Raw genomic sequence first — 13,958 nt, 5'->3', positions numbered from 1 at the left:
GGAATGACCACTCCACCACAAACGCGTCTCCTAAGGCTCCTTTTGGAGGAAATTCCCGCGAGCAGAACCTCTCGCACTTCCGGTTGACACTGGAGGCGAAGAGATCCACTTGAGGGGTCCCCCAAAGGGCAAAGATCTCCAGGAGAATCTCCTGAGCCAACTCCCACTCGTGAGAGATCGTGCTCTGCCTTCTCAGAGCATCCGGCGTCACGTTGTCGTCTCCGGCCAGATGAACTACCGAGATCGAAACTTCCTGCTGGATGGCCCAGAACTCGAGCTGCATCGCCTCACTGCACAGAGGAAGTGACCCTGCCCCCCCCTTTTTGTTGAGGTAGTGCATGGCCACTGAGCTGTCCGTCAGGATCAGGACATTCTTTCCTCGCACAGTCGGCAGAAAAGCCTTCAGGGCTAGCCTGACGGCCCTCAGCTCCAACAGATTGATATGGAGTCTGGACTCCGACGGAGATCAGCTCGTTGGCATGAGCTCCCCATCCCGTGAGGGATGCATCCGTCACGATCGTCACCTCCGGCCAGGGAAGCCAAAATGGAGCCCCCTTCATCAAGTTGCCTACGACGGCCCCCCACAGAAGGTCCCGGAGCGAGCGAGGGCGGCACCTGAACCGGGTCCGACATCCTGCCGGAGGACTGCGACCATTGCAGCTTGAGTGCCCACTGCAAAGATCTCATCCGCAGGCGAGCCTCTGGCACCAGAAGAATGCAGGATGCCATGAGGCCGAGCAACCTCAAGAACTCGAACGCTGGGAGCGTCTGGGCATGCTGAAACTTGTGCACCATCTGCTGAATGTGAAGAACCCTCACCTGGGGAGGAAAACACTGCCCCAGGGAAGTGTCGAGCACTGCTCCGATGTACTGGAGCCGCTGTGTTGGCGTCAAATGGGACTTCTTTAAATTGAGGGAGAAGCCCAGCCTGTGAAGGGAGTGGCAGGTAACGGACAGATGATCCAGGACTTGCTCGGGAGAGCTCCCCCTGATCAACCAATCGTCCAGGTAGGGGTAGACGTGAATCCCCCATTGCCTGAGATGCGCTGCCACCACCACCATGAGCTTGGTGAAAACCCTCGGGGCGGAGGTCAATCCGAACGGCAGGACCCGAAACTGAAAGTGCGAGTCGCCAACCGCGAACCTCAGGTACTTCTTGTGCTTGGGATGGATCGGCAAATGGAAGTAAGCATCCTTGAGGTCGAGAGACACCAACCAGTCCTGAAGCTGAAGGGCCTGGAGGACTTGAGAGAGAGTAACCATCTTGAACTTGTCCTTCCTGAGGAGTTTGTTCAAACCGCGCAAGTCCATGATGGGTCTCAATCCCCCGTCTTTCTTCGAAATCAAAAAATAAGGGTAATACCAACCCTTGTTCCTCTCCGCTACAGGCACCAGTTCTATGGCGCCTTTCTCCAGCAGGGCTTGAATTTCCTGCGCAAGGAGCGGATCCGGACTCTGCAAAGAGAGGTTCCCCGGTGGATTGTGGTGAGGCCTCTGCCGAAAGGGAAGACAGTAGCCGTGGGTTATGATCTCCAGAACCCACACATCTGAAGTAATGGCACGCCACTCTACAAGATGCTGCGCCAGCCTTCCCCCAACCGGCGAACCATGGGACATGGCCTCATGACTGAGTGGTAGCGGCTGCGGCGTTACCTGAGGGCAAAGGGGCAACTGCCCGAGCGGCCTTGGCACCATGGGTACCCTGTCGTCCACCTCTGGTACCCCTGCGTTGGCCTCTGACTGCCAGCTCCTCTCGCTTTACTGAAGGACGAGTAATAGCGAAAGGAACCACCCCTCCATTGCTGTCCCCTAGGACGAAAAGGCGGAGGTTGGCGAAGTGCAGCGCCCAACGACTTTGCTGCAGCTTTGTATGTCTGCAACCTCTCAAGGCTCTCGTCAGCCTTGCTGCCAAAAAGGTGTTCACCGTCAAAGGGCATGTTGAGGAGCCGGGACTGCACATCAGGAGCAAACCCCGACTTCTGCAACCACGCAAACCTGCGTATCACGGTGCTCGCCGCCATGGACCTGCTGACGCATTCAGCCATGTCCAAACCCGACTGAACAGACTCACACATGGCATCCTTACCATCCTGGACCATAGCAAGGAAACCATCCCGTTCTTCCCCTTCGGGAATATTTTCAGCCGCTAACGCAACACAGTTCCACAGAGTGTGTGTGAAACGAGACAAGGCACAAATGGAGTTGGCCGCCTGAAGCGCCATACCACCAGAAGAAAACACTTTCTTCGCCCAGCCATCAAAACGTTTGTCGTCCCTATCAGGAGGGATGGTAGGGTACGACGCCTGCTTTGCCGGGGCCGTGGCCGCCTGCACGACCAAACTCTCCGGAGTGGGGTGCCTGGTCAAGTAGCAGGGGTTGCTACTGGCTGGACGGTATTTTCGCAACAAGGACCTGCCCACCGCCGGGAGACTCTCCGGAGCAGTCCAAGCCGCCGCCACCCTTCTCTGTAGAGCCATATGAAACGGCAGTACCGGGTCAGTTGGGGGACCAACATCAAGGATGTCCGTGAGATCATCCTGCACAAACTCCCCTGGGGGAGCAGACCATCCCAAGTACTCGGAAACCCTAGCCATAAGGAGCCAGGCTCAGGCCTACAAAACTCCACCTCCGGAGAGGTGTCCAGTCCACTGGCATCATGCAGTGACTGCCTCAAATCGTCAAATTGGCTATGGCCCGAGACCATCTCATCTGGAACCTGACTAGGAACCAGGCCATCAGAATCCTCATCCACCTCCAAAATATATTCCAGGTGGTGAAAAGATGGCACCCGAGAGTGCTTGCTCTTAACCAGAGCCTTTCTAGGGGGTTCCCCCCTGCCACGGGGTACCTCCGACACCCCGGCCTCGAAAGACGTCGAGTGTATCGGCGCTGGCGTCGAGAGAACAGGCATCGGCGCCGAGAGGATCGGCGTCGAGTAAATCGGCGTCTACGTCAGATGCAGCGCCGCCAGCATCGACGGCGTCGACACAGTCCTCGAAGCAGGAGCTCCGAGCGTGTCCTTTGACGACCTGAGCGTCGACGGCTTCCACGACTTCCTCGGAGCCAGAGCCTCGGGAAAGCCTGTCGACGCCCTCGACGCCTCAGGCGTCGATGTCTTCTTCGAAGACACCACACTTGCACACGGTCTCAAACGCGTCGAGGACCGGGACCTGGAACGGGTACGTCGAGAATGAGTCCCCTTGTCCGAACGGGACCTCTCCCGTGACTCGTGCCGACCACTCTTGTGAGCGGGGTCTCTCGACCTCTCACGGCCGACCCCACTCAGGGGCGCGGACGGCTTAGTACCCTGCGACTCGAGAATCGCCAGCATTTTCTTCCTGAAGGAAGCCCATTCCGCCGGCGTCGCGCGGCTGGTGGGGTAAGCGACGTGCCGGGCAGAGTCCTCAGAAGAGGACCTGGAAGACGACCGCTGTCTGCGCTTCCGAGAATGCCTCGAAGAGGCCGAGGAGTGGCGAGACCGACTCCTAGAAGGAGACCCACGAGACTTCCGACAACGACACGGAGAGTCACCTCTCGAATCATCCGTCGAAAGCCCCGCAGACTTCGACTTCCGGAGCTTGGACACCCGACCTACCGACGACAACTTCTTACGTTCCCGTAAGGCTTTGGACGTGAGCGACTGGCAGTCGATACAGTCATCTGTCTCGTGGGCCTCCACGAGGCACCAGAGGCAGGCGTCGTGCGAGTCCGTCACCGACATCTTGGACCCACACTCCCCGCAGTTCTTGAAGCCCAGACGTGGGGTTGAAGACTAAGTAGAAGGCATCTTCTTACGAAGGATTTTCTCACAAAAACTAACAGGTTCGAAGAACCGAGAAGAACAGAGCTCCAAAGAGTCGAGGCGTAACCGAGATTCACGAAGCAACACGTTCGCGGAAAAAACGGAACTGAGGCTACGGGCGTCGTGCGTCCTACTTATCACATCGGATGACGTCGGACTTCGGAGGAGGTCCTCGACAACGGCGCATCGACGTCGTCGACGCAGGACGCAGACGCCGAAAAAAAGGTTTCCGAAGCAGCACAGCTGTGGTGATTACATGTCATAGATATGGAATACGTCGGAGGACCCAATCCCCTCGAATCATTACCACTGCAGAATGGAGACAGTGGGAAAACCTCTGTTTTGTCCAAGTTTATTTTATGCCCAGAAAAACACCCAACTTCATCGAAAATTCCCTTCAGTGACACACTACCTTCACATGGATTCATAATATCACAGCCATGTCATCCACATAGGGGAATACCTTGAATTCTTTGTTTCCCGCACATACACTACGCATTATATTCTCTTGTCTGATGTGAGCCGCAAGAGGTTCAAGAGTGATATTAAATCAAAATGGGGAAAGAGGACACCACTGGCTGGTTTTTGCTTGTTAAAACAATGTCTCTTGAAAGAACTCCATTCAGCCAAACCTTAGCTGTTGCTCCAGCATGTAGGCAATGTTTTGCGGTCAGAAAAACTTCTCCAAAACCCATTTTACCTCATTGTACGTTCCAAAAAGTATCAATTAACTCCATCAAAGGATTTTTCAGCATCTAAAAACAGCATAGCAGCACCTAAAGGTCCTTCCCCACGAAGCCCCAAAATATCATGAAGAGTACCAATATCATAGTAGCTAAAACTATTTGTCATAAAACCAGTCTGTGTCTGATGTACATCTTCCCCCATCCACTTATCAAGCCTGTTCGCCAGAATGTTCGTGAAAGGTTTAAGGTCTACATTAAGCAATGATATTGGATGGTAATGACCACATTTGGTATGCTCTTTATCTGGTTTTGGGATTAGCGTGACAATAGCCCATTCCGAAACATGAAATTATACAATTCACATAGAAAAGGCGTCAACTGAGCCTGTAATAAAGTTCACCCAAACACATTTTTGAAACCTGAAAGTTGTACAATTTACCATCACAGCTCATATCTACAGTAGACCAAGGAAAACAAAGCCCATACTGTAGAAAGCGTGCCATATTTTTGCAGAATGAGGGCTATTTAAATGTGTTTCATCAGCGGGAAATCTGTCATCGTACATCTCTAGGAATCTATTTAGGAAGAACCAATACAGGCACCTCTGTCTCATTGAAGAAAAACATCATTAAACAATATAACTACAGGCAAGCAGTGGTTGGCAAAAATACCACAGATGACGAATTGGTCTCTAATTTCACTTCTCCAGAGGAGCACATTTTTGGACCGATTCAGCACTCGTGGATGAATTTTGTTTTTGGATACACAAAAATGTAATCAATTGGGGAACCAAAGCGTTTAAGGACCCCCTAATAGGATGACATTTCAGACAAAAACACATACAAATAGGATTTCCACTGGTGGGCAGCGGGGAGGAGGGTGGTGTGGGATTCAAATGCCTGAAATTGCCAATTACGCTTTGTGAGTGAAATTGGGTGGATTTTGCCCACTCGCACACACTTACAGGCATGTTTGACGCTATCGACACTTTGGCAATGGGCTTCTTTGCTGCGGGCAAAGCACAGGTAGAGAGGTTTAGGTGCAGAAGAGCACAGATGCATGCTATGTTGGTGGGCAGACAAATGAGTCAAAATAAGAACTTTTAAAGAACTCTTGACATACTTACGTCGAAACCCCACGATGTAACCGAGCTGCTATCTGTGGAGACTGAGTTACTCTGAACTGTTGACTCCGAGCTAACAGCACCTGTCGCAGTGATGATCGGGCAATTTGAGCCTTCGGACATTGCAGATTTACTACAAGGAACATTTTAGAGGGGCATATTTAGATTATAATTTTTTCACCAACTTGATTGAAATTTTCAACATAGCAACAAACATAACCAACACAAAAGTTAACAGTTAAGTGTTAAAGGATCACTGCACATTTGACTAACAGCAGCAGTGGTCGAAGTGGGCGGGAACGGTGCTCAGCAGAGGCGTTGCTAAGGTGGGGCTAAGTGGGCTATAGCCCCTGATCTTTTGGTTGTAGCCCCGGATAGAATCTCAGGAGCTACAACCAAAATCAAAAGGCTAGCTAGCCCCAAGTCCCGAAACTTCTGACATCGCTGTAGCCCCTGGTCTTTTCCAGACCTAGCAACACCTCTGGTGCTCAGCTACTTTTTTATTTACATTAAGTTTTACTGTTCCTATACTTTAATTTAAAAAAGAAACTGTTCCGGGATGGTTTCGTTTTAAAATAAAAAAAAGTGTAGGAAGCAGTTGAAACTTGCACTGCAGTGAACGTTGCCTTAAACAGCAGGCACATTTGTTTGTGGTTTCGTATTGTGCGTGGGAGGGGCGTGGCGATGGGGTTTGTGGGGAGAGGGGAAGGCCAGCAAGAAACATAGTTCCACTAATTCTTTTCATGCACTTCGACCACTGCACAACAGTATTAGCTATACGAAAATCAGTTCTAAGGGTACAACACTTATACGGAGGGGAAAGGAAATAAAGTACAACATAAACCTGTAAACTTGTACATTTCATTTCAAAGTATCTTGACACAAACATTTAAAGTAATGCAATAATTTCATCAATACATTTAATGCATATTTGTGAACCAACAATTACAAGGTCAAAACACAGTAGATATTTTGCAGCATCATCTTTAAAAAAAAGTATTGCAAACCAAAGTAATCCAAAAATGTACCCAGACTCAATAAGTCTAGTGCTTCGGAAGACATGAACTACAATACCTGTCATACAAGCAATAAATGGAAACAGGCACCACATATAATAGAGTGAATTACAATAAGATCATAATGAAAATCATAGAATGGCAATCAAATGTAGAAAAGGTTATCAAATCAAACAATAAAACATCTGTTTCTCCTAACACAGGCTTTTATAAGGTAGTTAAAGAAAGAGAAAATAGCATTGGGAAAACTGGCATGTTTGCAAAGATATTAAAAGATATTCGGGCACCTTTACAGATGTAACTCCATGACAAATCAGATGTTCACAGTTTCTGTGCAAACATCATCACATGCAGGACATTAAAAAGTGTTGGAGGGCTTCCATCTTTTTGCCATTAAAGCCATTAAAAAAAGCAACAGTCTGCTAAGATCTACAGCATTTTAAAATGGGGGCTAGCGGTAGGACCCCCAATTCTCATCTTCATTAGAGGCATCCGGCAAATGGATGCTTGATATCGGCCAGATATTGTTCAAGGCCAAAAGCCTCTTTATGGCTCAAGGAGGTTGGGCCCGTTGTTCGCGCTGCATATCTTCTTATTAATCTATGCTGGGTCCATGTTACATGATGGTGTTATCAATACTTTTCAGGTACAACCGTTGCTCTTCTAATGCCAGGGACATATATATATAGGTTTCTGATATGCCTGGTCCTGAAGCAGTTGCTCCCTTTCAATCCCAAAACCTTACTCACTGCATCTTTCAAGCCGATTATTTGCCCAAAGACAACCCAATAGTTAAGGTTAAACGAATTCTCGTGGTAAAAGCATGCAATTTTTCAAGAAGACATTTCATTTTCCGCAACAATCAATTGGGCCAAGTTGCAGAAATCCCACATTTCTGCAACATGAGAAGTCAAAGCTTGGGCTCCATGGACTGCCATGCAGGTAGAATAACAGGGCTCCCGAAATAAATGGAGAAAGAGTATCCCTCCGCTTCTCCTCACCAACGCCTGTTTGCTTTTCTCAACGTGCTTTCCCCATTTGCCATCACTTGAAATGAGAACACCAACGTAGTAAAAACAAGCATTGGGATTTTGCATTTGTAGGTACCAGGCTGCAAGGAGGAGGGTGCCAAGTTCTAAAGGAGGATGCGATAAGGGGCGTGGGTGTGCAAGAGAAGGAAGAAAGGAAAGGAAGGGAAAGGAAGAAAGGGAAATGAAGAAATGAGGAAGGGGGAGACAGAAGTGGGAGAAGGAAAGGGAAGGAAAGAAATCCAATAATTTCTATTCTATTGACATTACACTTCTCAAACGAGACAGGGTGTACAGCACAGGACAGTACATGAAGGACAGCGTAATTCTGTCTCTAGTAAAGCTCATACAGTATACATTCGATTTCTGGTTTGCAGCACGAACAGAGTGGTACAAGTACGTCTATCGGGGTTTAGGTTTATTCAGAGGGAGAGCCTTAGGCAAAGCCATTTAACTTGTGAGGGTACAAATTAACAGAACATTCAAAACACAGGTTGCATTCCGATCCGTGTGGTCATTCTTGCTATTATGGAATGTATAACCAGTGGACCCATATGCAGGCAGAGTGGTAACATGATCTGGGTGACAATACGCCCCATGCTCCCCCCCAGGAAGTACACGAAAACATTGGGTAAGTGTTGGCAATAAAAGACTGTGGGATTTTATTGAAGTTATGGTCATAACAAAAACAATCATAATTACAGTAACCATAGTATGCTGTACTTTTGGACATCGGGTCCCGAGGTTACCCTTCTTTCTCTTTCTTCTCGTCCTTTTTCTTAGGGTGGGAGGGTTCTGGGAAAAAGGAGACTGAGTGCACAAAGTACTCTTTCGTTTGGGTCCCCGTGCAGGGACCACAAAATGGTTCCGTTTTCTGCTGTCAAAGCAGCTCCTTATATAGGACCCAGGGGCTGTCCGGTGGGGGGGGGGGGTGAGTGTGTGTGTGTGTGTGTTGTGTATGTGTGTGTGTGTGAGTTTGTGTTACTATCCTTGTGGGGACTTGGGTATGAAAACACACACACGCTGTGGGGACTTGATTTCACTGTGGGGACCTAAACCCAAGTCCCCACATGGTAATGCCTTCCAAATGATTTAAAACAACTTAAAAGTCACCTGTGCCAATTTTTATAACTTTTTAAAAAATGGCCTTGTGGGGACCTGTGTTTATTTTGGTGTGTTGATTTTTTTACTCAGCTCTGCCCCCGCAGGCTGGGTGTGGTATTGCAGTCATCAACACACGGACAGGAATTTAAACACACTTGATGAATCGGATGCACTACATGCTTAGGCAGCAGACAGCAGATTCATGGGAACCATTTATACACAAATACAATTATGTTTTAAATGGCCTAAACTCTGCATTTAAATTTAAAATAATGAAATTAAGCTGTTTTTTGTGTATTTTGTATGTTTACAGTATTGGATATAATTGATATGCAATGTAAGTGTTCCCTCATTGATTGCACAACACACTTCCAGATTCATTTCAAACATTGGCTACTTTTGTAACAAACGAATCACAATGTGACTTACTTTACTTCCTTATTTTTCTGTGATTTTGTTGAAGTCCTTATAGGGGTGGTGTGTGATGATATTGAATTCTACACTGTCAAGACAACACATTATGTGCACTGATGTCATCTTGTCTATAGTCTGATATGTGAATTAATTGAATGTTGGCATCACATTTTGTGTGATTATTCAAAAAATATTCACAAGGTTGATGTTTAGTTGATACTCATTTGGTTTCATTACAAGTTGATCTCCAAGGGGAAAAAGTGGCAGTAATGGAATTGCCGGCACTTTGATAAATATGCTGATAGAAGGGTTATTGAAAATGGACGCTAATTCCTCTGGTGGAATTAACCCTGAAGAAATTAGCGCTGGAGGAATAAGCAATGAAAACCAGTGATAATTCCCCCGTGGCTAAATCCTCCAGTGGAATTAGCGCTGGAAATAAAAATGCTAATTCGATCCTATCTTCAAGTTAAAATACCAAACGAAACACTGCCAAAAATAGTGGCCAAATTAACCAAAAATACCCAAAAGGTGACGGAAAATGCATTCAGGTGATGCAAATGAAGCCACAGATGCACCCAATTGGCCATACAAAGGTATGTGAATACGAATAGTATGTAATGATGCTGAAGTCCCCATAGAGCTGATATGATGGTACTAAGTCCACCAAAAGGATGGTGTGTGGTCATGTTGAGGTCCCCACTGGGATGTTGTTTGATGACATAGAGGTATTCATAGAGATGGTGTGTCATGGCAAAGAAGGCCCTATGAGAATAGTATGCAGTTATGCTCAAGGTCCCATAGAGATGAAATGCAATGATATTGAATCCTCCAACTGGATGGTGTGTGCTAATGGTGAGGTCCCCACAGGGATGATATGTGATGATATTGAAGTCCTCACATGGATGGTGTGTGCTGATGGTGAGGTCCCCAAAGGGATATGTGATGATATTGAAGTCCTCACATGGATGGTGTGTGCTGATGGTGAGGTCCCCACAGGGATGATATGTGATGATATTGAAGTCCTCACATGGATGGTGTGTGCTGATGGGGAGGTCCCCACAGGGATGATATGTGATGATATTGAAGTCCTCACATGGATGGTGTGTGCTGATGGGGAGGTCCCCACAGGGATGATATGTGATGATAGGGAAGTCCTCACATGGATAGTGTGTGCTGATGGTGCGGTCCCCACAGGGTTGATATGTGATGATATTGATGTCCTCACATGGATGGTGTGTGCTGATGGGGAGGTCCCCACAGGGATGATATGTGATGATAGGGAAGTCCTCACATGGATAGTGTGTGCTGATGGTGCGGTCCCCACAGGGTTGATATGTGATGATATTGATGTCCTCACATGGATAGTGTGTGATGATGTTGAAGTCTCCTTAATGAAGATGTATAATTACATTAAAGTTTGCATATGTGGGCTCTTTGACATTACATGCCTTACAGATATATAATGCTTCAAGGAAGTAAAATAGAGGTTTTGTGAAGATGTTGAAATAATTTAAGAAAGTATTTATAGGCCCGAGTGTTTTTTATGTTAACTTGAACTCATGTAATGGTAACGTTACATCAAGCTCTGCTTAGTACTTGACCAAATCAGAAATCGAACAAAATCTCACCTGACAATGGGGGTCATTACGAGTTGGCCGGTATTCCATCTGTAAATCCACTGGACTTTCTGTTATTGCCACTTGATCTGGCAGATTTACCGCTGGTTTACATGTGGTGGTGGTGGAGTATGCTCCCATTTTTTCAGAGTCCATTGAACTCTATGGGGCATTTTTGGCAGAATTACTGCAGCAGTAATTCTGCTGCAGTAATTTCACTGAAAATGGGTAGGTCAGCAGATTTCCCTCCAGTTCATAGCTGGAGGTGAATCCTTTACATTTCTGCCAAACGTCTGCCACATTTCACCAACTTCACTGTGCCCATTTATTTAGCATGAAATTCACGACTGTCCTTTACCGGCATGTTGAAGCTGTCCCTCAACTGTCCATTTAGGAGATTTGTTGTTGCTTCAGAGACCACAGCCCAAAATTCAAAAGATAACTTGGCCAAGGTGCAGGATGCATTTAGTGCTTTCAGGGCAAGGATGCCCGTAGTTAATATCTTGTGCCCCTAAGCATCCATGCCCTTGCTACCCCTGTCAGGAGACAAAAGGGAGAAAATTTGGTTTGGAAGCTAGCCACGATGACCTTCACCACCAAACCTTATGGGGATGCATGGGTGGAGCGCAGGAACACCACCCCCCTTACATGTCTTGCAGGCACTGCTGAGCTCACCTCTGGTGTGCCTATACCTATCCTACCCTACCCTACCTACTGACCTAGGCATACCTACCCTTTCTCTTCTCAGGGTTAGTGTACATATTTCCAGTGTAAGTTTCCATTTTTCTTTCGTGTAAATAGGATTTTGTTCACATTTGTGGATTAGGATTTGTTTATATTCTTGTAATATTTGTGATTTGCCACCACAGCAGATAGACAGGCACCATCTTCATATATCGGGTTCCAGTAGCCAGCTGGGCTGAGTGTGAGGGGTTTAAGACTGACCATTAATTCATTATAGGTGATGTTGCATGGAGCACACTCCTACAACAGGTGCTCAAAATGACGGTGTCCCTAGAGTCCCTTGAGTCCCTCACAGGCTAGGTCAAGTGCCTGGGTAAAGACCTTGTCCTAGCAGGGACCAGTACCCTGGTCTGCCATGGCCCTAGGAAAGTTGACCCTGAGACATAGCCCCTTACCATCCACAGGTGTGACTCAATAGTGTCCAATCCTCTTTGGGCATTACACACCTGGCCAGTGTTAAAGGCTCGCTTATCATCCACACCAGCTATGCCTAGCTCAAGCCCTGCCCTGCCTTGACCAACACTGCACACATTCACCCTGCAGTGACCACTGTAGGTGACATCATAGCTGCACCCACAAGCAACCCTACTTCACCTGCGTGTAGCACGCACCAGTTCTACACCAGAGGATAGAGGCACCATACTGAACGATTCCCCCATGGCGAATGCTTTCAAGCATATGTTGAATGAGGGCATCATGACACCAGCAGAACATGGACCCTATATCTGCCTGAGACCATTCTCAGGTGAGAAACCAACCCTGAGATGTGAAGAGGAATATCGGTTAAGGGTGAACCAGACCAGCAGATAATCCACGACTGGAGAGCTCCTGACAGGGAGACAAGGCATTGCGCTCTTGAGAGTTTCTGATGTCTTGCCACACACCGAAAACCCACATCAAAGGACATTGTACATGCTGGATGGAGTCTTTGGAGCCACTGAGTCCGATGCAGAGCTGACATTTTAGTATTATGCCAACCACCTCCAACACAGTGAGAGTCTCTCAGAATATCTGTCCAGAACTGAACTGATTCTGAGACTGGCTTTCAAGCAGAAGGAGGTTGAGCCAAATAACCTGAAACTGGCCAGGCTGCAACACGTAATGTGTGTAGCAAGATCAGCGCTGCTGATGCTTCTGCAGCTACAACTCTGAGAACGGATCCCGAAACCACCTTCCTTTGATGAACTGGCCCGGAAGGAGAGATGAAGGGTACAGTGTATAGTCTACCTAGTCAACTGGTGTCTCCTTACACAGCCCCAGGATATGATCAGAGACATCAAGTGGTGAAATTGCATCAGACTAGCTTGGTGATGCAGCTGCAGAAGGCACCAGCCAGGACACTGCCTTTAGGGTCACCCATGCTACCAGAGCTTGGAAGAGACTCTACACTATCCTCCCAGGAGAGGAAATGCCAGCTCTTCGAGCTCAAGAGCCATGGCTGACCCAAGAGTACCAACGGTGAATAGCACCACTGCAGTCCGGGCAGTTCTGCCAAAGGTGTGGACAGCCAAGCAGCACTTTCTGTATGTGCACAAACACTCCAGATTACATCTGAGTTGCAGAGAAGTTCCAGGCCTTGAACATTCCAGCATGCACAATGGTGGGAAATGCCAGTGAGGACCAGAAGGAGGAGCAACTGAATCCTCACAACTATTATGCACCGACAGTGTAAAGACAGAGACAGAGACAGGTCCAAAGCTGCAGTGGCACCACTGGTGGGCAAGTCATCTGAGAACCAGCATCCCTCCAGACTGGGTAGCCCACCTGAGAGGTAGATCACCTGTAATCTAACTAACATCAAGAGCAGCACTGTAACACTTTGGGGGAGTACCTAAAGGGCTCACATGACCACCAGCCACTGTGACAGTTACCATTGATGGATAGCAGGCACAAACGCAACTGCAAAGCGGCTCACAGATGACCATTGTGTATGAATGCTTCTACAGAAAACCCCTAACTGATATCCCATTGGATCCCATGACTGGACTGATCCTCCTCTGCAAGAGAGACCACCCCTGCAAATTTCTGGCATACATCTGATGCAGGCTGCAATTTCCATGCAATGTAGCTGGAGTCAGCACCTCCATCGTTTCTATGGTTTTGTTGTGCAGCAACCAGAGTGAGGAACCCACTCACTGGTGGTGATTAGAACTAATTCCTCGATGTTCAATGCATTGGCTGCACTATGTCGGGAGATGTCTCAACCATGACATGTCAGTACATTGTCCATGCACCCTATGTGCCAGTAGGCATGCTTGCAGATAGATATTCGGTCTAGAACTCTACCTGATGAACCTGTTGGAGCTGTTTGCAACAACTGGTTCGGGCAGATCACAATCCTGGCACACATCACAGCGTGGGGTTCCTGCCAGAGTGTGACTCAGCGGGGAGAAACAGCCAGGATGTCTGCTGATGGAGGCAC

The 13,958-nt window shown here is 47.8% G+C and overlaps 1 protein-coding gene across 4 annotated transcripts in view; it reads right to left on the bottom strand.

Annotated features, from left to right (window-relative positions):
- FAM149B1 (family with sequence similarity 149 member B1) overlaps window positions 1-13,958 on the bottom strand; it is a 1,843,046-nt gene that overhangs the window by 1,366,563 nt on the left and 462,525 nt on the right. For all 4 annotated transcript variants that reach the window (XM_069610541.1, XM_069610540.1, XM_069610539.1 and 1 more), the window contains one exon: window positions 5,615-5,744. In XM_069610541.1, the coding sequence (XP_069466642.1) occupies window positions 5,615-5,744 (130 nt within the window). The remainder of the gene's footprint in view (window positions 1-5,614; window positions 5,745-13,958) is intronic.

The sequence above is a fragment of the Ambystoma mexicanum genome, chromosome 8, assembly GCF_040938575.1.
Source record: "Ambystoma mexicanum isolate Mex_15411 chromosome 8, UKY_AmexF1_1, whole genome shotgun sequence".
Lineage (NCBI taxonomy): Eukaryota > Metazoa > Chordata > Amphibia > Caudata > Ambystomatidae > Ambystoma > Ambystoma mexicanum.
This window is presented reverse-complemented; position numbering and strand designations above follow the sequence as displayed.